The sequence below is a fragment of the Oreochromis niloticus genome, unplaced genomic scaffold, assembly GCF_001858045.2.
Source record: "Oreochromis niloticus isolate F11D_XX unplaced genomic scaffold, O_niloticus_UMD_NMBU tig00000809_pilon, whole genome shotgun sequence".
In the NCBI taxonomy this organism is placed as follows: domain Eukaryota; kingdom Metazoa; phylum Chordata; class Actinopteri; order Cichliformes; family Cichlidae; genus Oreochromis; species Oreochromis niloticus.
In genome coordinates, this window is record NW_020327255.1 from 131,092 (window position 1) to 155,141 (window position 24,050).

At 38.4% G+C, this 24,050-nt stretch overlaps 2 protein-coding genes across 3 annotated transcripts; both read left to right on the plus strand.

Moving 5' to 3' along the window:
- Positions 1–2,962: 2,962 nt before the first annotated feature.
- On the plus strand, positions 2,963–11,871 carry LOC102077119 (up-regulator of cell proliferation-like). 2 transcript variants are annotated; one of them, XM_019355965.2, is made up of 3 exons: positions 2,963–3,114; positions 6,198–6,325; positions 8,829–11,871. In XM_019355965.2, exon 3 carries the CDS (start codon positions 8,849–8,851, stop codon positions 11,816–11,818), a length of 2,970 nt encoding a protein of 989 aa, XP_019211510.1. In that variant the 5' UTR covers positions 2,963–3,114; positions 6,198–6,325; positions 8,829–8,848; the 3' UTR covers positions 11,819–11,871. The 2 variants fall into 2 exon arrangements, with proteins under 2 accessions (XP_019211510.1, XP_005466449.2); XM_005466392.4 differs by having other exon boundaries at positions 6,241–6,325.
- A 2,913-nt stretch (positions 11,872–14,784) lies between these two features.
- LOC109200407 (interferon-induced very large GTPase 1-like) lies at positions 14,785–16,616 on the plus strand. Its single transcript, XM_019355966.2, has one exon. The coding sequence runs from the start codon at positions 14,943–14,945 to the stop codon at positions 16,563–16,565; it is 1,623 nt and encodes a 540-aa protein (XP_019211511.1). The 5' UTR covers positions 14,785–14,942; the 3' UTR covers positions 16,566–16,616.
- Positions 16,617–24,050: the final 7,434 nt, after the last annotated feature.

Below are 24,050 nucleotides of genomic sequence, written 5' to 3' on the forward strand. Positions count from 1 at the left end.
TGCTACAAAGTACTTACCGATTCTCATTTCGAAATGTCCTAATGATGCCTGCCACAGTGTAGCGGCTCAGTTTAGGCTGCACCCGTTGGCCAGCTTCCCTCAGGGTCATCCCATGGTTGATGACATGGTCCACTATTGTAGCTCTGATGTCATCAGTTATTCTGTTTCTTACTCTTCTTACCCTTCCTCTTTCCCCTCCTCGTCCTCTTCTTGCTCCTCCACGTCCTCTCCCTCAGCCTCCTCTGATTCTCACTCTTCTCACTCTTGCTGCTCCTTCCGTTGTACTCCACATAGACAGCTTACCTGTGGCCTGTTTATAGTGCTTAGGCTGATTGCAAAGTGGACTACTTATCTGAAACAGTTTTCACATGTGAAAGTGTGCCAGACAGTTGGCAAAATAGTGTTAATGATAGCCATACATGTGTATAATTTTGCTAGGAGTGTGTTGGAAATTTGGTAATTGAGTGTAAGCAGTGAATTGTGCCTACAGTTTTGAAAAGTGTGTGTTACAAAATGGCAAACTGAGTGCAAAGCAGTGTTTGTGCGTTTAGTTTTGCAAACTCAGTGAGTGGTTTTGCTGTAAGTATTAATAGTTTTAGAAATTGTGCTATAAAAATCACAGTTAGGGTTTAAGCATTCAGCAAAAACTGTAAAACGTTGGCTACCATAGCAGTATAATATTGCAAAATGGCATTTGGGTCTTCTAACTAAAATAGGAAAATAGGAACACAAGTAGTGCCATCATTCCCAGACCTGGCCCACATCTGGTTAACATACACCGTGCCATGACACCAGTCAGTCAGAAGTGCCACCTTGACACCAGATCTGGGCCAGACCTGTCTGGTATGTGGGTTAATACTTCATTATGCAGGACAGGCGTGTATTTAACCTGTTTAATATTTTCAAAATTCACTTTATAATAAATAGCCTTTAATCTGCAACACAACAGAAAACCCTTGTACACTATATCAGTGGCAATTTACTGTAAAAGGCTTTACAAGAAATCACATGAACTTGAGTGAAAGTGAAAGTGTTCACTTCACAGCATAAAAGGAGTGGTCACAATCTGACGATGTTAAGCATTGTGTTTATTGTTCATATGAACCTGAAATTTATGGATACACTTCCAACACGTATGCTCTCTTTGCCCTCAAAATGTACTTGAATGGTTCAAACACTACATGTTTAAACCATGGATGTAACAACTCTCCAAAATCATAGTCAAGTTATTACTGTGATTATTGGGTCACAGTGTTTTTTGATGCCTCAATATTTCTTTAGAAGGTAGATAACAATAAATAAGTCTTTGGTTCCAGCAAAGTGTTTTTTCTGACAAATGTGTGCAAAGTGTTTGTGTTCTTTCTATTTAGCAGTACTTTTCACCTGAAAACTCTCCCACTTACACCATTTTTGCAAATACCTATGCGTTTAAATCATTTAGGTAGTGCTAGCAAAAACTGGCAGCCCATGTAGTGATGTTTTGTAACTCTGATTGTGTTTGTGTCAGTTTTACGTACGTGTGTGTGTGTGTGTGTCTGTGTGAGCGGAGGAGGATCTATAAGTGAGGCTTTACAAGAAATCACATGATCCTGAGTGAAAGTGAAAGTGTTCACTTCACAGCATAAAAGGAGTGCTCACAATCTGACGACGTTAAGCATTGTGTTTATTGTTTATTGTTTATTGTTTGAACAACAGATTTGTGCTATAATTAACTTGTACTGACATTGACTTTAGTACTCAAATCATAGTTAAGTTATTACTGTGATTATTGGGTCACAGTGTTTTTTGATGCCTCAATATTTCTTTAGAAGGTAGATAACAATAAATAAGTCTTTGGTTCCAGCAAAGTGTTTTTTCTGACAAATGTGTGCAAAATGTTTGTGTTCTTTCTATTTAGCAGTACTTTTCACCTCAAAACTCTCCCACTTACACCATTTTTGCAAATACCTATGCGTTTAAATCATTTAGGTAGTGCTAGCAAAAACTGGCAGCCCATGTAGTGATGTTTTGTAACTCTGATTGTGTTTGTGTCAGTTTTACGTGTGTGTGTGTGTGTGTGCGTGCGTGCGTGTGAGGGGAGGAGGATCTATAAGTGAGGCTTTACAAGAAATCACATGATCCTGAGTGAAAGTGAAAGTGTTCACTTCACAGCATAAAAGGAGTGCTCACAATCTGACGACGTTAAGCATTGTGTTTATTGTTTATTGTTTATTGTTTGAACAACAGATTTGTGCTATAATTAACTTGTACTGACATTGACTTTAGTACTCAAATCATAGTTAAGTTATTACTGTGATTATTGGGTCACAGTGTTTTTTGATGCCTCAATATTTCTTTAGAAGGTAGATAACAATAAATAAGTCTTTGGTTCCAGCAAAGTGTTTTTTCTGACAAATGTGTGCAAAATGTTTGTGTTCTTTCTATTTAGCAGTACTTTTCACCTCAAAACTCTCCCACTTACACCATTTTTGCAAATACCTATGCGTTTAAATCATTTAGGTAGTGCTAGCAAAAACTGGCAGCCCATGTAGTGATGTTTTGTAACTCTGATTGTGTTTGTGTCAGTTTTACGTGTGTGTGTGTGTGTGTGCGTGCGTGCGTGTGAGGGGAGGAGGATCTATAAGTGAAAGTCTATACAACTACTACGTTTGGTCTTGATAATGTACTTAACTGACTGTCAAAAACTGCAGCTTATAAAATACTCAATTTAATTGTGGCACACAATGATCTCTTTTTAACATTTTTGTAACAAAAACATGAAAATTACAAGAAGTTTTTTCTTTTTACTTGTTTAAGAACCACCCACTAACCAACGTTTTAGCTTTCATATAAAACTGGCATAACAGGTGGTTAGGGATCGAACCACTAAACATCCGATCAGCAAGTGACCTTTAGAAAAAATCACATGATCTTGAGTGAAAGTGAAAGTGTTCACTCCACAGCATAAAAGGAGTGGCCACAATCCCCCTGCTCCACTTTGCTATATGTGCTTAAAGATATCAACAGTAAAGGAACAACAAGTCTACTGCCAATGCGGAAAAAACAACAGTCAAACAACAAAAAAAACGGATGACAGAATGAAATGTTTGAAACTGACAGATCTCTTTGATAAAGGTATGCTGTTTTTCCATAATTATGCCATTATTTTGTCACTGATGTTTCTGTTATCTGCTTGACATGGAAGACTAAAAGTCAGAGCTACAGCAGAGATGCTTTCTATAACAACAGTAATCAGTCTATTGCTGGGAGAGGCTGCAGCCTCCCAAGACCCCTAAGATGGTGAAGTGGTGGAAAGGTAGAATGATATTGACATTGACTTTTTCAAACTCATGTCTTATTATTTTGCCACACTGCCCCATTTATTATGATTACTACTCAGGAATACATTTTGTTTTATTTTAAGTCAGTGTTTATAATCTTATTTTAGAACAGTGCACACAATAGTGGGTGAGATTTTAAGATGGCCATTCTGCTTAAAGAATTAAACTGCTATTTCAAAAGTTCATCAGAGACAGGAGGGTTTCAGCTTAAACCGTATGTTTATTTTTCTTCTTCTCATGTTTCTGTCAGTATTAGCCATTTTTATTCATCACTGAGGGGATTGAATGCAGATTTCATCTTTTTATGGGTTCTTGATCCATAAAAGTACTCGGGTGGGTGTTATGTGAACTCAAGTAATACTAAAGTGGTAAGGGGCTAGACACAGTGAGAGAGAAACTAAAACCTAAATGTCCAAAACTCAAAAACACTGGGTCACCGACCCAGGACCATGACATTAAGCTCTATTCATATAGCAGCGGGAGGGGGGGGATAGAGCTGTTATGTGAGTGCTGCCATGAAAGGAATGTTGTAGTGTGCATAGTCTGAATTTGTTTTCTGTTAAATGCTCCCACACTTTTCAAAATCTGTGACCCTTTATTCTTTCATGTTCTCCACCCTTCTGTTTTGCCATTGCTCTGATGGTTGTGGTACATTGTGGTTTGTGGTGCTGTTAGTACTGAGTGCTGAGATCAGAAGCAATACTGCCATCATATCTTCCTGTAGTGTATTGCAGTTACAAAAGCATGTGAAGTGAACAACATTAAATTTCCATTTCAAAAAGTTGAGTCTGTTCATCTGGGCGCAGCATTTTCAGTGGGAGAAACCTTTTGTCACTCATCCAAGTGACCACTTCATTCAGACTGAAGAAGAAGTCACTTGGATGGAACAGAATCAACCTTTGGGGATTTCCTTACCTGTATGATTGAGCATGCATCAAGACACTAAATTTCCATGTCAACCAATGCCAATTATATCATCAAATAGACAATATTTCTTTCTGAACAGCTTGCTAGAATTTAAATTTAACACTTTAGTGTGTCTAATGAAAAAAGACAAGGTAAGGCAAGCTGCCAACTTAAAAAAAACTAACACTAAGGTTGTAGGATTTATTGTATTTTTACTGGAGTCTTGCCCAGCATTTAATACTTTACATAAGAGGTTGAAGGGGGAGGTAGTGCTTTGCCTTGAATGCATGGTTGTGATTTTTGTTCAGTGCTCAATTGTGTATAATAATGTTTAAAAGACTAGAGAAACCACTCATTTCTTTGGATTTTATAAGGAATATTTCTTTATATTTCTCGTCATTTTTTTTAAAGAAGTCTTGAGCAATAGTTTTTGTTGCCTCTTTTTTTACTCTTTGAGTTCTGTCCTTGTACCTAACCAAAAGAATGGTTATTCTTTTTGTAAGCCACTCTTTAATGATAATAAAAGAGTGGCTTATAATAATAATAATAATAATAATAACAACAATAATAATAATAATAATAACAATAATAATAATAATAACAATAATAATAATAATAATAATCTTTCTAAAAATTATTAATCTTTAATAATGCTATTTTGGGTGAACATTATTAAAAAGAAAAGATCTCTTTTTAAAAAATATTGCAGGCTTTTTCCACTCATGTCTAATGGCTTTTGGTATTATGGGTAACAGAAATTCCAGGCCACGCAATCTTATGGGTTAATTTCTTTGTAACGTGGCTTATATAGCACCATAGTGGATTAGCATTCAGTTTACATTTTGTAAACTAGAGTAAAACAAACAGTTCATCATGCTTGACCTGTCACGGCACAGAAAGGGTAAACAGTAAAAAAATACTTTGTGGTCACAATTATGATACAGTCACATTCTTCCTGGATTCAATAAGATGCTGGAAACATTCCTCAAAATTAAGCTCTTCAAAGGACATTTCTGCCAGCTGTTTTTAAAACTCCACCTGCCATATTATGTAGTAAGAAAAATATTATTAACGAAAGGAAATAAAAATATTATTTCTACTTTTCAAATTCCCCAAAATTTACAAAGCTTTGTTATATAGATAACAGGCAGTGAAGAACAAAGAAATTCAAAAACTAGCTGTAGTTGCTGTTGTCTCCATCATGCAGTCATGACCGAAAGTATCGACACTCCTGGATTTTTTCCAGGAAATGCACTATATCTCCCAGAAAATTGTTACAATTACAAATGTTTTGGTATACACATGTTTATAACTTCCTTTATATGTAGTGGATCAACACAAAAAAACAAAATTTGACAGCATTTCTCGCAAAACTCAAAAACTGGGCTGGACAGAATTATTGGCACCCTCAACTTAATATTTGGTTTCACGCTCTTTGGAAAAAATAACTGCAATCAGTCAGTTCCTTTAGCCATCAACAAGCTTGATACACCTCTCAACTGGAATTTTGAGAAATGCAACAGTCCTTGGAGTATCTAGATTTAGACTTGTCTCTCACTACTTTCAGAGATAGTGCCTGAGTAATTTAGAAAAAACAGCTGGATGACAGTCTGCATCCACAATGGAGGTTAACTGAAATGTTGTGCATCATGATATATGTGTATATAAGAAAATATGTTTAATTTTAATTTGATGGGTAATTGTATTTTCATGTATTTTTTAAAAATATTTTAAAACATTTTTTTAAATAAAGCCAACAGTAGAAATGCATTTATTAAGCATAACATCCTTCTCTCTACACCATGTTCAGTCTGGTATTATATGGGTGGTAATAATCAGCTATCAGTTCTGCAGAACTGCAAAAACTGATGTGCTGCCTCTTGTAGCTTTAAGCAAGATGATCTGTTATTTTTCCATTAACAAAAACATATTTTATTCCTACTTTTTTTTGTCCTGCTGCTAAATTTGTAGCAAGGAAGTGACAGACTAACTACATGATCTACTCCACACACAGGATTGTGAGACCAGAGTACCTTATTAAGCCTCTGAAGAAAAGGATGACGGCAAAAGCCAGTCTGTTGAGACATCTGGAAACGAAGGTAAGCAAAAGAGGCGTGTCATAGGTATTAAATAATGAAGCAATACATTGCTTCGAATAGAAGAGGTGGCATAAAAGTACAGACATTCTGTACTTAAGTAAAAGTACAGATACTAGTGTTAAAAATACTCGAGTAAAAGTTTGAAATTGAAACGCTGAAAAGTATTTTTTAATTTGAAATTTATTGTACTTGGCTTAAAGTGTAACCAAAACATGAAATGAAAATGGTTTGTTTGGTTCATTGTGAATGGTTCATTTGGTTAATTTCATGTATTTGGTGGTCGATTTGACTCAGCAGTCAAAGTGGAGGTTAAAGGGGTCAGAAGTGTCAAACACTGTTTTTTTTTTTTTGGTTTGTTTTTTTTGGTTTTTTTGCAACTGTGACTGAGTTCCAGAGCCGTGGAGGCGTGGAGCTGTGGAGGCTCTGGAACTCACCTTTGATCATAGAGAATGTGATTGAGGAGGATGTGTCTGAAGATGAAGATGAATACCATCTTCAGTAGGGATGCACCGATCCCGATACTGGTATCGGGTATCGGGGCCGATACTGTAAAATGTGTGCGTACTCGTACTCGTAAAAGTTAACCGATACCATGAACCGATACTAATGTAGCCCGGATGGGAATTTGGGAGTAGATACTCATAATTCCCATGGACTTGAACGCCACATAAGGTGTTCACAGTTCACAGAAGAGAACAGCATGGAGAGATGCACGAGGTTAGCTGAACCAAAGTGAGAGACTCGGCTAGTTTTACTGAGGTTAACTAGCACAAAAGAGTGTGTGACTAGAAAGCTAACCGTGTGAGAGCTTCGCAACAGAGTGTGGGTGAAGTGACTTTTTGTTTCAACGGTCGCACCACCGTGGAAAACTGTGTTCCCAGCCATGACCGCCGAGACTAAAGGCTAGCCCGGACTGCTTGGCTGCGCCACGGAGGCAGCCGCTATGGACTGTCGGAGAGCTGGACAGTGACTGGCTAACGCGCTGTAGCAGAGACAGCATCGGGTCTGCAGGGAGTGGATTTAGTGTGGGACTGGTGAATGGCCATCGTCCGGCGTGAGCAGCAAACAGGCCTGCAACAAGTGTGAATGTGAGTGTGTGTGGGGCCCATGTGTGAATATTGTATGTTTAGTGGATTTATATAACGTGTTTTGGAGTGTATATTAGTGAGTCACTTACCAAAAGGTGATAACATAAGTTGGGTTGTTTAATATAATTTGAAAGGGAATTATTTCATTTATACAGTGTATTTCATTTGGTTAAGGAATTGGAATATCATCTGAGTTTAAAAAAGGGATGTGTTGTACAGTATTTGTCTCTGCCCTTACGTTCAGTTAACGTTTCGTTTGTGTTAAAGAGTTGTCTGGGGTCGTTTCTTTACTACTGGTTAAGTTTAACTTGTGTGTGGTAGAAGTATCGGTTTTTGTACTCGGTATCGGCAAGTACTCAGATCCAAGTATCGGTATCGGATCGGTTTGAAAAAATTGGTATCGTTGCATCCCTAATCTTCAGGTTAATTCTGAATCTAATGATTCTGAACCAAATGAGGGAACTGCTATCAATATCCCTCCAAGCAAGACAATCATATCTAAAAATGGTGGAATATAGTGGTCGTCATCATCAAATACACATCAGGTAAAACTGTCTGCACAAAATATAATAAAAACAATGCCGGGGTCAGGAAGTCCTGAAAGATCTTCCAAAGCACGTTTAAAAAAAAAAAAATTTTAATAGACATTTTTTTTAATGAAAAGTGAGTGATAATTCATCATTGAACCAGGATCTGTGTTAAAATTTTTTGGTTTCTGACACTTTTAGATCACTAAACATACCCGGGGGCAATTTGAACCAGGAACATCATTGCTCTGCCTGAGAAACAAACATCAACAAAGATATTTTTTTATTCTAATAAATATACTCAGCTTGAAACAGAGACAAGAAAAAAGGAGAAAAAAAAGGAAAATAAAAAATAAATAAAAAATATCTGTATTTTCTGTTGCATCTATTGTAGAAGATGACTTTGCCTATAAACAGAAAAATGAGTAGGAAAGAGGATAAGTGGGATGAGATGGACTGCAGATTGAAGACAACGGGGCCAACAAGTGCTAAGCATCTGTAGGAACTCCTTCAAGACTGTTGGATAACCATTTCAGGCGACTACCTCATGAAGGTCATTGAGAGAATGCAAAGAGTGTGCAAACCAGTAATCAAAGCAAAGTGGGGCTATTTTGACGAATCAAAATATAAGTAACAAAGAAAATGTGTTAAGAAGATGCGTACAAACTTAGGTAGTGTACAGCAACTTGCGGATATTTGCATTTGTTCCAGTGCTGTGCCAAAAATACAAACAAACAAAAAAAACCAAAAACCCACTGGTATTGTTTAGGCTTAAATTAGTTTGATTTTTGACACTTTGTAGTGACGTGAAATAATAGCGTTGTTCAAATGTTAAACCAAAAGCAAAGACCCTATTCCATATGTTCTGTTCTGTGTTTACTTTCACAGTGACAAAGCTGAAAGACCTAATGGAGGATATGGACATTGAACACTACTATGGAGAGAAGCTATCGCTTGGCAGAATACTTGAGATTGATAAGAAGACCATCACTGATCAACCTGTCAAGAGTAATTCAGACGTTCCTTTGTGTTTTCTAAAGAAACTGATGATGGTTAATGTGACAGCGAGAAATGTGAAATCAGTGTGTGAATCAGACTCTGATGATAAATCACGGGATTCAAACTTAGATCTTGATGATCTGTTTGAGAGCCCAAACACTGGTAGCAAGCTAAACCCCCTTGACATAATCACTGGTCTCTTTCTGGGTTCTGATGTTTTTGTACAGCAAGAAATGGCACTAAAAATGTCCATGTGTCAGTTCTCTGTTCCCCTGCTGCTTCCTAACCATGACACCAATAAGTGCACACTCATGCTGTGGGCCATGAGGGACATTGTTAAGAAGTACAGACCTCAGTCTCTCTCAAATTCCAAGGGCTTCATTGAAGACAGAATTGTTCTCTCTAAACTTCCAATGATCTCTTTTGTCAGACTGGGTGAGTGCTCCTTGTCCAAGTCAGAGATTCTCAATAAACTTCTGAGCAATTCTCAGCAGTACCATGATACCTTTGTTCATCGCAACATGGAGTGTGGTGACAGTCCAAAGACAATATCCAACGGAATGACTGAAATGACTTGGTATCTTCCATGTGGAAACCCTAACATTGATATTTTCAGTGAGCCAGTGGCTGTAGCTAACCTTCGTGGGGACATTGCTTCATTTGTAACACAATACTCCTTTTTGTGTCAGACATCTGCAGCAGTTTTTGTGTTCTTTGACCATTTAGATGCTAAGATCAGTCTACTTACCAACCAAAAGCACAATGGACAGATCTTCTTAGTGGGTAACTATGAGAGTAAGCACTTCAGTAAAAATGCTCGGAAAAACTTAGCTGCTGAAATGGGTTTGACTAAATACAACATCATTATTAAGTTAAAAGAGAAAAATGATGCTGTCTTGTTAAACGATCTGAGAAAAACTATCACAGATGTAGTTGAAAACACAAGGATGAAGATGACAATAGAGCAGATGGCAGACATTGCCCGTCAACTGGGGATCCTGGTTGATGAAGACTCTCGAGAGTGCCAGACTGCAAGGACAAATGCTGAGGCGATAACTGAGGAAATTCAAGACATCCTTAAATACAAAGAAGATCAGCTTCCCCGGCAAGGACAAATATGGAAAGAACTGACCTGTTTAGAGAAGGAAGAATTTCGACTTCGAAATGTTGGCTCTGGAAATATAGAAGATTACAAAAGTGAACTTCAGCTAAAGAAACAAGGGATGCGGAAAAAGCAGAACAAGTATGACATGTCGACGGCTATGACATGCTTCATCAAGGCAATATCAAGCCCAGGAACAGAGAGGTTTTATTTCCTGAAATGGATGCGAATGAACCTTGATAACCTGTCTCGTATAAAACTGTCTGAACTAAGGGAGAAATATAAAGAAATATGCAAGAACTCTGAGAACAAAGAGGAGATCAACAAAATTGACAGACAAATTTCCAACAGTTCTCTGGGGACTGAACACTTCTTCCGTGAAATGGGTCAGATCTATGAAGCCTCACTGTCCCTTCCAAAAACAGATCGAGCTCGTAAACAGTTGCAACATCTGCCCAAACTGTGTGCAGAGTTGTTGCTTGATGGATTTCCTCTTGAGCTTGTAGATGGAGATGCATCCAACATCCCTCTCAGATGGGTGTGTGATGTTCTCTCTCAGCTCAGTGACTTGGTGTCTCCAAACAGAAAGATACGTGTAGTCACAGTTCTTGGAGTTCAGAGCACAGGAAAGTCCACTCTCCTTAACACCATGTTTGGAGTGCAGTTTGCAGTCAGCAGTGGTCGATGTACTCGAGGTGCCTTTATGTTGCTCATCAAAATCAATGAAGACATGAAAAAAGTCCTAAACTGTGACTTCATGCTGATCATTGACACTGAGGGCTTAAAGTCACCAGAACTTGCACAACTGGACAACAGTTATGAGCATGACAATGAGCTTGCTACACTTGTTGTGGGGCTGAGTGATGTCACAGTTGTCAATGTTGCAATGGAGAACTCAACTGAAATGAAGGACATCCTACAAATAGTTGTGCATGCTTTTCTCAGGATGAAGGAGGTGGGAAAAAAGCCAAAATGTGTGTTTGTTCACCAGAATGTGTCCGATGTTTCTGCCCATAAGAACTCACGAGACAGGAAACTGCTCCTGGAACAGTTAAATGAGATGACCAAGGCAGCAGCCAAAATGGAAAAGAAAGAGGAGAACAAGAGCTTCACTGATGTGATGGAGTACAGTCCAGACACTGGGAACTGGTACATTCCTGGACTCTGGAATGGAAACCCACCAATGGCACCAGTCAATGCAGGCTACAGTGAGGCTGTATATGAGCTCAAGAAAAACATCATCCAACTGCTGGGAAACTGTGAGTCATCTGCTAATGATGTCATGGAGTTTAAAGAGTGGGTGACAAGTCTGTGGACTGCAGTAAAGCACGAAAACTTCATCTTCAGCTTCAGAAACAGTCTAGTAGCTGATGCATACATGAGACTCTGCACAGAATTCAACAAATGGGAGTGGGAATTCAGAAAAGAAATGTACACCTGGGTAACAAATGTAGAAACAAGAATCTCCAATTTTGGTAAAGTTGCTGTAAAATTTGAATCTTCTGACATGAGAGACTTTCTCGCATGCTTGAAAATTGAAGCCACCACAGTGCTGTCCACATGGGAGAAAAAACTTCTTGACAATCTGACACAGTATTTCAAGCAAACAGAGGGTCATGTTTATCTTGTAGAAGGATATAAAGAGGAATTCGCAAACAGTGCAAAGAGCCTTCGGCGTGAAATGGAAAGATCTGTTTTTAATCAGCTCACTGTAGCAGCAGAAATCAGAGAGAAAAGGGCAGAAATTGAAAAAATCAAAGAAAATCATACACTGTAAAATCTAATTAGTTCCCAGAACTCAAAAAAATTATGGAAACTCGTTGCCTCAAAAAAATTGAGTAAAGCTTAGCTAAAAATGACTAAGTTAGGACAACTTATTTACTTTGAGTACTCTGTACAAGCTCATTTGTTCCCAGAACTCAAAAAAATTGGATCAAGTTTACGTAAGATGACCAAGTTAGGGCAACTTACTCATTTTGAGTACACTGTACAGCCTTGTTAGTTCCCAGAACTCAAAAAAATTATGGAAACTCGTTGCCTCAAAAAAACTAAGTAAAGCTTACTTAAGATGACTGTTAGGACAACTAATGTATAAGTTGTCCTAACAGACATAATACTGCAGACTTGCAGTATTAACAATAACTTGATATTTCTGACTGTACAATACTAATTGTTTACCTACTGACAAACATGTTAAGTTCAACTAAATGAAAAAACAATTTGTGGTACCATGAATATTTTTAAAAATAATTAACAACAATTTTTGTAATGATGTTAAAATCAGCCCAACTTTTATTTTCAAACACAACAAAGTATAACAGCCAACATACTGGACACTGTTCTGCTGAACAACAAACAATTATATTGCCATCACTGTTATAATCTTACAATGAAACAAAGTCTCAGATTTAATTATTCTGAAAATAAGTTTAGGCCTACCACAAGTTTGTTTTGTACTTACATTACTTATATAATCAAAATAAAATATTTGTTGTTCTGTCACAAGTGCAGTCTCTAATTTAAACAACACATTTGTTTTCCATTCCAACACAGGAGCTGGAATGTTGTATTATTTTAAGGATGCTTGTTTCCAGTCCAGGCATTACTGCCTGAATGACTGTCATGGATCGAGGTGATCCAAATGTAAGTGCAGAAGAAAGTCTTTAACTTCCCTTAAGTACAGTGGCAGTGGATGTGGGTTGGAGATGCAATGAGCTTGAACCTGCAGGCGACCATCTTCACTGACCACACCATCTGTGACGGAGGACTCATCTCTCCTGTTGTCCTGCAAGCAAACAATCATATTTTTTGGAACATGAACTTAATTGCTTTCTTAAAACATTTTTTTCTGCATTTGGTATAAAACAGACTCCAATTTAGACAATTTCAGGCTCCCTCCCCACCGGAGAGGTGACATTCAATGTCCCAAATTGTCAGTCTGGATAACCCTGACCACCACCCAACACACAATAATGTCATGAAAGCATCATTTTAAAAAAGGGCTATGCAAACATGGCCTCCCCTCTGTCAGTGCGCCCCAGGGTGGCTGTGGCTACAACGTAGCTTGCCATCACCAGTGTGTGAATGTGTGTATGAATGGGTGAATGACTGGATATGTAAAGCGCTTTGGGGTCCTTAGGGACCAGAAAAGCGCTAAATAAATACAGGCCATTTACCAATAACTTTCATTCTAATGATGTGCAAAATGATTTTGGGCACAAAACAGATTTTGCTGTTAGAAAACTTGCAGACTTCACTATATACAGTGTAGACCCTCTAAACTAAGTTTGGGGGATGTGATCTTTCAAGAAATGCAGACCAAACTGTTGTTGTTTGTTTACTTACACAGCATGTCTTGTAGAATTAACTGTGGTCACCAGCAACAGCATAGTGCAGTCATATCTCAAGTCTAACAACAGAAGACAGGAAAAGATCAGTAAAGAAACAACTTCCCCAAACCAAAGCACAAATAAAACAACAAGTAAAACAGGCTGATCTAAAGTATGATTAAAGTTCAGCCTGATTAATATAAATGTCACTGACAGTTGCTAATATATTGGAAAACCAAAATACTTACCACTGAGTTGATGTCTTTCTGTCCAACAACAGGAGTGCTGGTCCCGAGCCTCAAAGACAGTAAGAAGCAAGCAGAGGGAGAAAAAACAGAACATTTTTCAGAAACTGATTTGATCCTTAATGGCTGTGCAACCATTGTAACATAGAGTTTGCTTATGTTGTTAAATAAAGGCTAGATTTGACATTAATAGATGCCACAGATGTTCTAAAGCTGCCACAAAGCATGAAAAAAAAAAAAAAGACGTCTCCGAAAACGTCGGAGCATTTTTGCAAATATGTGATGTCTTGATAAATCGAGCAGATATTTGAAATTTACACAGCTACATTCTCGCCTGAAAATATCTTAAAAGTTTATTTTGTGACCCAGAAAAAGTAATAAGTTTTTCAGCGGCGCTCCTCCGCCATTGCCGCGCTTACAAGTACGCACAGGCTCCGACAACCGTGGCCGACAAATGCGATCCTCCTTTTCCCCAGACTACCCTTTCTGGGTCACAAAATAACCTTTTAAGATATTTTCAGGCGACAATGTAGCTATGTAATGCTCAAATATCTACTTAATTTATCAAAATATCACATATTTGCAAAAGTGCTTCCACGTTTTCGGAGAGCTCTGTTATCCACCCCCCACCCCCACCCCACCCCTAACAGCTGCACCTCCCGAAGAATTTTGTCTGGGCTCTTATCTCACTTATTTATTTCAAACAATCAACAGAAAATTTCACCACATAGTTTTATGTAAGGTTTTTAAGGCTGTGGTGTTAATTTTTAAGTAAGACGAGCCCAGCGGCAGCAGCAACGCTAGGCTAACACTAACTAGCTAGCAAGATTTTAAACCTGGTGCTAAACTAAGAGAAGCCACAAAATCAGTTTGAATAAGAGTAAACATTTACTCACCAAGTCAGTGTATCAGGTAAAGATCCACAGCAATGACAACAATAATATCTTGAGCTGACGCTTCTCCAGGTTTGCTCAATTCCATAAAAAATGCACCATGAACATGCGGACTGATCCGCGAGGGAGGAGGACGGTAGTCACGTGGCATTTTCAAAACACATCTTTCATCCTTCCGCACTGAGAAGCAAAACTTCCAGCTTACTTAGTTTTTCTAAGTTAAGACAACTCAAATAAATGGAGTTTATCAGCGTTTTTGCATAAAAAGTACTGGTAACTTATTTAAATTGAGTTCTAATAACAAATTGATAAAAATTGAGTTCAGCCTATTTAATATTTTTAATTAAACACAATATTACATTTTACAGTGTACAAAAGAGATTGAAAAGGCAGTTTGTGCACTAATTGATGAATGTCGGAAAAAGAATATCCAAATGGGAAAGATAGAACTGGAAAATGAATTTCACAAGATGTGGCGTGAAACTCTGAAGAAACTTTCTTTTTCTGAACAAAGGACAACAGATGTCTTCACCAGCGTACATCACTGCCTGAGAAACAATCTGTCACGCAGGGGGAGTCATGTATGTGAATTGTTAAGCCAACAGCGTCTGCAAAACTGTGGAAACGAGCCTTTCAAATATACAGGTGAACGAAAAAAAAACATATTTGCTCTGGCACTGAGCAAGATTTTCAACATTCCAGATCCCATAATGGCGGTACAAAAACTGGCTGACAGCATCATAGATGCCTGCACTCAGTTTGTAAGTGAAACAGTAAAAGGAAAAAACAATTACACTGACACTTACATCCAGGATATCTTACAAATGATTGAGGAGAAACTACAAAGCTATAAAGATGTTCAGACAGACATCAAGTTTGAAGTTTCTCTGAAACAGTACATCTGTGGATTTGCAGCCAGAGCGTTTCAGAAAATGCATGAAGATTTCATCCAAGCAAATGATCCCTACAGATGTCTGGAAAAAAATAAGGAAAAGTTTCTTGATGATTTCAAAGATATCTTCAATAAAAGAGACCAGTGTCAGAAGAAGACAGAAGAATTCACCAACAAATGTTTAAAGCCTGCTGTTGAAGACTTTGTGAGTCGATCCCTGGGACCTGATATCATTGATGAAATGCGGAGATGTGAGCAGTTCAGCACACGAATGTCCTTTCAGTATTCAGTTTTACTGGATTTACTTTCCAACGATGATCTTAAAAAATATGTGAGCTACATTGACTCATATGAGAATTATGTAAAGACATGGATACTCAACCAAATAGTGGAGCACTTCTCAATTGTGTCAGTATCTGAGTTTGAGTGCAGACATCTCCAGTCATGTATCAAAAGCATAAATGATGCAATCAACAAGGCCAAAAGAGGAAAGAGTGATGACTTGAAGACATTTGTTGAAGATATTTGTAAAGAACTTGGTCATACACTGGTCATTTCCCAGGATGCTCTTGGTGCTTTCATGATCCTGAATAATGCTAACAAGGAACAGTTTGCTAACTGGCTCACAGTGTCTGTGAATAAAATGGAAGATGATGTTAAAATAAAGTTTAAAAACTCAAACTTTGAAACGAAACTAAAACACCTCAAAGTGAATCCCCAGAATGAGCTTTTCAACAAACTGGTTGGTTGTGGCAAACAGTGTCCATTCTGCAAAGCCCCCTGTGATGCAGGAGGAGGAGGCCATGTTGAGCACTTTGCTTCACTGCATCAGCCTCAGGGTCTGGGTAACTACAGGTGGGAAAAAACACAAAAACTTGTCACTGACATATGCTCCTCTCTCGTGATCAGTGACGTCCAATTTAAATGCAGTGCCACAAACGATAAATATCATCCTTACAAGCGTTACAAGGAAATTTTTCCAGACTGGAGAATCCCTCCAGATGTTAGCCTTGAGGCATCAGACTACTGGAAATTTATAATGGCAAAGTACAATAATGATTTTGCTACAAAATGTAGTGCAATACCTGCTGATATTCCACTAGCTTGGAAACAAATCACAAGAGACCAGGCAAAAAAAAGTCTCAAAGAGTCGTTTCAGAACTAGTAAGAGGAATTACAAAATGTGCCTTGTTTTGGTTTTGTTGTTGTTATATTTTTTTTCAAATATACATTTATGTTTCTCATGGTTACCTGAGTCTGTATGTGGTAATATTCTACTAAGACAAAAAAAAAAAAAATTCCATTAGAATTTAAAGTTGTTTTTATTTCTGGGGTATGTCAAGTATTTATATATTCAGTTTTCACGTATGAAGAAAGTTGTTTTAGTTTGTTTCTGAGTAAGTAATCATATTCAGAATGTAGATTCACTTTCTTTGTCTGATTTCATTTTTGATTTTAATATTCTTTTACTTTTGTGAGATTATTATATTATCTTATGCCACGTTATACCCCTAATTAAAGACTGTGAAATTATTATGTAGTTTTAGTTTGCATTATTCTCCTGACTTAGAAGAAGGTGATAACTATTACATTTATTAAACTGATTTGTATTACATTAGACTGCTGATTTATGGTGAATGAATGATATTATTTTATGATGCATTATATTGCTGAGTTATAAGAAATACTGTTTTCAGAGAATCATGGCCTTATTTGTCTGAATAGAAATAACAGAACATACTGCACAGGAAGCCAAGGTCATAACCTAGGCTCACTGAGAGAGAAAAAATGTGGATGTTTAGGTTTTATGACTTTGGAGGGGGGCTGATGCTATAAGAATGTGAGAAACGCTCAGACACTTCGCGATCTGGCGGACACCCTCCTGTCCACATATCCTGTCTGGACGTTTTTGCTCAAAGTGTTGTATGGAATAATGAGAATTATATTGAATAAAATGATTGTTGATTGAGCATTTATACACCGAGTGTGTGTGAGTTAAAAAAAAATAAAATAAAAGCAAAACAACAGGCTGGACTGTGTATTTGTCACATCTATTTTATTGTAGCATGTTAAGTTACATTAAATCCGATTTCAAAACAATCTCAGTGTTTTGTTCAATTTAAACACAAAGAGAGTAGCTGTGAGATTCAAGAGTACAAGGACTAAAAATTCACTTGCATCTCTATGCATTAAAACATAATTTCAAACTCTAAGAAGAACTGTTTTAGTAAACTGCATCTGGTGAAGCCTAGACTGAAATTTACTTAAAATGTTGTGACTGGTGAAAACTTCTGAAAGGTGGTTGGACACCATTTTTTCTAAAATTTTACTGATAAAAGGCAATTTTGAAATTTGGCCTTAAATTCTGAAAGGGAGGGGGGACAGCATTTGAGTTTTTTTCTTCTTTTTTTTTTGTTATTTTTAAATGGGAAGAATACCAAACTCTTAAACAATGCTTCTGACTGTGTCAAATAAAACTTTCGAATTCAATCAGCTGTTTTGGATTAAATTTAAAAAGTGTAGCCCTCAGATATTTCACCAAGATCTCTTAGATTTAAAAAAAAGAACTTGGAGCTTTGTGGATTTCCACAAATGTTTCACTTTCAGCTATGCTTGAAAAAGTAAATTCTGTCATTCATCCAGGATAAAGTTTTAGCAGAGGTGGCATTTCTGGTTTTAAAAGAAACCACTTTAACAAATACAGATACACAGTGATTATTAAAAGAATGCATGATACCATATTAAGATCTTTGTTCAGGGCAAAAGTATCATAAACATTAAAAAAGCAGAAAATATATCTGATGAAAAATTATTAAAAATACGAGACGTAATTATATGATGACCAGTAACAGGATTCAAATCGGAAAATAAATTAAAAACAACACGCATGTGGTCAGGACGGTCAAATGTCCTGAGAATAAAAAGACTCAGTGTTCCGACCCAGTGTGAAAACCATCTAAAACATATCCCTTGTTGTGAGTGGGCCCTGACACATGCTGGGTAAAATTAATAGATTTCATCCAACTGATGAATTTTATAGAAGGTTTGTCTGTAGCATTATCTATGTGGACATTAAAATCACCCACAATAAGTTTTGACAATTTGAAAATCAAAGTCAGTAAAACTGATTAGTTTCAACTTTAATAACCTGAAGCTCAAATGATAAGAAGGTTTCTGTGCACACTCAACAGCACAAGTGCAGAAAGACGTGCAGGTCCCAAACAAAAAGGTGCGCTGAGAAATGAAAAATCTTTAGGACATAGATCATTGAGGGGGGTGTGATCAAATTCAGTCTGCCAAGTTTCAGTCACACACAAGAAATCAAAGTCTTTGGACTCAATCAGATCATTATTTTTTTCTCCCAAGCAGCTTCACCTGGACTTCAGCCCTTCTTCCCTTTCTCTATCTGTAGCTCTACTGTGGTCGGCTGATGGGACAAAGAGGTGATTCTGAGATTCTGAGAGTGAGATTCCCTAAGAAATGGAAGAGAAAGATTCATTCCCTTTAGCACCTCAGATGTGTAATAGAGTATAAACTATTGTATACTGCTCCTTTGTGACCTGTTTGACACAAAGTCATACTATTTTCCTCTTTAAAGGTGACAAGGGAATCTTCTCTCTCCATTGCTTTAGGATCTGGTTAATTTGCTCTAGTAGTACCATATGTTTGACAGGACAGCTCAAGCAAATTCTGTTTATGGTAAATGGACTGATTCTTATATAGGACTTTTCTACTCTCCCGGAATATTCAAAGCGCTCTATACAATATGCCACATTCACCCAATCACACCCACTCATACAAGCACTTCTAAACGCAAGTGCAATCTAACCAACATACACACGATGAACACATCGGAGGGCAACTTGGGGTTAGTATCTTGCCCAAGGATATTTGGCATGCACACTGGGTGCCTGGGTCCTCGTCTCAAAACATGACATCACTGTTTTGTACATTTTAACACAATTTAATCCCCACATTTGAGAAAGAAAGGCAAAACACTTTTTTTGAAAAGTCTGTAACAAAACCATCAAATCTGATAAAGGTTATTTAAATGCTGCAAAAGAAGAATGGATTGGAATAAAAAAAAAAATACATATCCTAACCTTAATTACCGGGAGAAAATGATGCTCATAGTAAGTAAGAAGTAAACTGAGTGCATTTGGACAGAGATTAACTTTTAATGTGTATGTATAATATAATACAGATACATAAAAAACACTCCCAAAACAGAATAAATTATTACAAATAAAAATCTTTACTGCAGATACTAATTTTACTAATTTAATAATACTAATTTTGTGTTGTAAGATTTATGAGTTTCATGCTTTCATAGTGGTACTTGGGAGAGCTTGACATTTTTCTCAGGTGGTACACACTGTAAAAAGTTTGAGAAACACTGATAAGTGTATGTGTGCTTTTGGAAAACATTTAAAGCTGCTGTACAGAATCTTTGAAACAAGCCAGCTTAAAACACTTTTAGAATATAAACAGAGCACTCTGATTCTCTTTACAGCTCCTCACTCCACCAGGGCTCGGTTTGGCACTTTCTGATACTGTACTGCGGCAGTCATACAGACAACTGGACGGTCCAAAAGTTGGCCTACGTATTACTGGCTGAGGTTTTAGTAGAGTTGTGGCTGAACCACATAAAAATATATGATTAATTTTAATCTCCCCAATCAATGATAATGTTATGTTGGAATGTTGTTAAAGAGGGTCAAAAATGTTTCAACCCAGTTTGTTTAGCAGATTCTGTATAGCAGCTTTAATATAGGGAGGACACAACTTCCAGATTGTATGAGTAAAATTAGGTTTTTTCTCTTTGTCAGTTTAACAGTTTCTGTTTTGCCTGTCACTGTTCCCTGTCTGTTTTCTTACCTGGTTCTTCCTGACCTTGTACTTTCTCCTCACATTCCCCTCTTTCCTCTCTCCCTCTTTGGACTGACAATCATACACAAATAGATTGTATTCAATTAGATGAAAAATTACATTAATATGAAAAAATACTATTAAGATCACTAACAAAAAGTCCTCTCTCAGTCTACTTTCAACCAAAAAGCAAATAACCAAACCACATGAACATATAATAAAAGATATAAATATTGAAACACTGATCCAACATTATTTTTGATTGACGGATCATTTGATTTTACACTTTTACCTGAATGTGGCTCCTTTTTTTGAAAAAACTTCCTTATATCCCTTATGAACCTGGCTGTCTCTCTGTACACAAACACACACACACACACACAACAGGAGTTATAAGGTTAATGGGCATTCAGTCAGTTAGCTAGTTAGTATCCATTTCAAACAGGACAGTGGTAACAACAGTAGGCTACGGACAATTTTAAGTTTTAGATTTTAAATAGGCTATATAAATTTCAGTGGGAGCAACAGGACGGTCAAATGTCGCTGATTTTACTACAGAGCAGGACGGATTGTAGGGTAGCAAACATCGTCGGAAAACATGTTTTCAACACTGCAGGTTACCTGGGTGTAATGTTCTTCAGCTAAAAAGAAACAAGTTATGACTCCTACCTAACTATATAAAGTGTAACTGAAGGTTAAATGCAGCTAATATGTCCTGTTTTACGCCAGGCACTTACACCTCCGCTCCGCTGCGTCTGCTGGACGGAGCTAGAGCCAGAGTAGGGGAGAGCCGAGCTGGAACGAACCATTTTGGGGGGGGGTTTATCTATACTTTTGTTGTTAAAATGTTATGTCTCAACCAAGTACTGTATGGTTTTTATATTTTTAGCAGTGTGTCACACAGACAGCAAATATTGTCCAAAAAAAGTAAAAAATCTTTGGGGGTGCTTTGATTCATTTTAGGGGTGCTGAAGCACCCCCAAAAATGGGCTAAAATCACCCCTGGTTGGCACAGTAGCCATACTTCTCATGATTAAGTATTACAAGGAAGATGAAGACTCACTCTTTGTTTTAGCAGATGTAAGCTTTTTTTTCATACAGCTCTATGTTTAATGCTGTTGCTTGCTGTCCTGTTTTTGTTTTGTTTTTTTGTTACATAAAATGTCCTGGTACTTTTTCTGGCAGGAAACATCTACCAGGATGTCCCTTGAAGCAGAGAGCAACCTGCCAATCACCCCGAGGCTGATTATGCTTGGTAAGAAGTCATTTATGAAATAGAGCTGATTAGACCATATTAAAATTTCTGTTTGGCACAGGAGCTTTTCGTGGACACAGGTATCCAGTCTCTGTTTTGTTAGCTCAAATTTCTGTAATTTCCTTTATAAACCAAGCGGGCCCAACACTCTCAAGGAAAAGAAAGACAACGCAGGAAATTTCACACCTTGCTTTCAAAAACCCACACTCCTCAGTCTGAAACCACACAACTCAGAGAAGAAAACACACCTGAAGACAGTCGGGAGAAATGGGTAAAGAACTTTTCAGACCGGAATCTCACTGAACCTGAAAAGAAGGTTTTAGCCAAAGGACTCAATTTCGCCATTTCTCCGCAACAGTTGCCCATAGTGGACCTCATCACAGCCACAGAAACCGCCATACGGATTAATAAATTATCACAGACAGAAGCAGAGCAAATCAGGATGAAAGTCTCAGCCACCCTCTCCAGTGCCAAAGTCCCTCCGTCTAACCTCACACTACAAGAAAAGAAGGCCGTCGCTTCCCTGAGCAAAGACCACAACATCACTATATTACCAGCGGATAAGGGAAGGTGCACCGTGGTCCTAAACACAACAGATTACCACACAAAGATCACTACTCTCCTCAGTGACAACAACACCTACGAAGCTTTAAAACGAGACCCCACAAGCAGCTACAAAAAGAAAGTTATAGCTTGCCTTCAAGACCTTGAAAAGGACAAAATCATTGACCGCCTCAAATATCACCGCCTTTATCCAGGGGATGCCATACCCTGCATTTATGGACTTCCTAAGATCCACAAGGAAGGGGTCCCACTCAGACCCATAGTCAGTAGCATAAACTCAGCCACTTATAACATTGCGAAACACCTTGCTACCATCCTGGCACCTCTCGTGGGGAACACCCCACACCACATCAAGAACTCCACCGACTTCACCGACAAGGTCCAGAAACTTACCCTGGATCCAGATGAAACCATGGTGTCCTTTGATGTAGTCTCTCTCTTCACTTGCATACCCACCACGGAAGCAGTGGAGACTGTCAGAAAACGACTACAAGAAGACAGCTCCTTGGAAGACAGGACCAACTTCACACCCGATCAGATTTGCACACTGTTAGACCTCTGCCTTACCACAACATACTTCAAATACAACGAAGGCTTCTACAGACAAAAACATGGCTGTGCCATGGGCTCCCCTGTGTCGCCTATTGTAGCCAACCTTTACATGGAGGAAGTGGAAAGAAAGGCTCTTGGCTCTTTTAAAGGGAGAGTACCCAGCCACTGGTACAGATATGTAGACGACACCTGGGTCAAAATCAAGACACAAGAAGTGGAATCCTTCACTGCGCACATTAACGCCGTGGATAAAAACATCAAGTTCACCAGGGAAGACACTAAGGACAACTGTTTGCCTTTCCTGGACTGCGCTGTGCACATTGAAGAGAATGGCAACCTCAACATTGAAGTTTACCGGAAGCCCACACACACGGACCAGTATCTCCTCTTTGATTCCCATCACCCTCTGGAACACAAACTTGGAGTAATTAGGACCCTACACCACCGGGCAGAACTTGTTCCCTCTAAGCCGGAAGGGAAAAAGAAGGAACACACACATGTAAAGGAAGCACTGAAAACATGTGGTTATCCTAACTGGGCGTTCATAAAGTCAGCAAAAAGGCACAGAAAAGAAGATCAGACACCAGCGAGGGAGGATAAGAAAGACAGACGCAACAACGTTGTCATCCCCTATGTAGCCGGTGTATCAGAGAAACTCAGGAGAGTTTTCTCCAAGCACGACATCCCAGTGTACTTCAGACCCAGCAGCACACACTCAGACACAAACTGGTTCACCCGAAAGACAAAACTCCAAAACACAGACTGAACAACGTGGTGTATGCTGTACAGTGCAGTGAGGAATGCCCGGACCTCTACATTGGAGAGACCAAACAGCCACTTCACAAGCGCATGGCACAACATAGAAGAGCCACCTCTACAGGACAAGACTCAGCAGTCCACCTGCATCTTAAGGATAAAGGTCACTCTTTCGAGGATGCCAATGTTCACATATTGGACAGAGAGGACAGATGGTTTGAAAGAGGAGTGAAAGAGGCCATCTATGTCCACTGTGAGCGACCATCTTTGAACAGAGGCGGTGGTTTACGACACCAACTGTCTGCCATCTATAATCCAGTTTTGAGTTCCCTCCCCAGACGCCTTAACACCCACTCACATCCTGGGCCATCTGACCTCAGGAAATCACATGATAGGGTGGGCCCACACCCACTTTCACACCTTGGCGCATGTGATTAGAGGATCACCAGGGGGTCCTTTGTCCCTCCTTGGGGGGATACTCCCACTGGGTTTAAATCTGGGACTCTCGGCCATTTGACCTTAGAACTGAAGAAGCTTCTCGGATGAGAGGTGAAACGTCTTCAAGCAACTCAAAGAAGTCCAGACGCTTTTCTTTGCAAACTCCTTTGACTACGATGACCTGGATGACTGAGAACCTTCACAGACATTTATAAA

Bases quoted from the DNA above. Each gene is read 5' to 3' on its own strand.
- LOC109200407 (XM_019355966.2), top strand. From the start codon at position 14,943: ATGGGAAAGATAGAACTGGAAAATGAATTTCACAAGATGTGGCGTGAA.
- LOC102077119 (XM_019355965.2), top strand. From the start codon at position 8,849: ATGGAGGATATGGACATTGAACACTACTATGGAGAGAAGCTATCGCTT.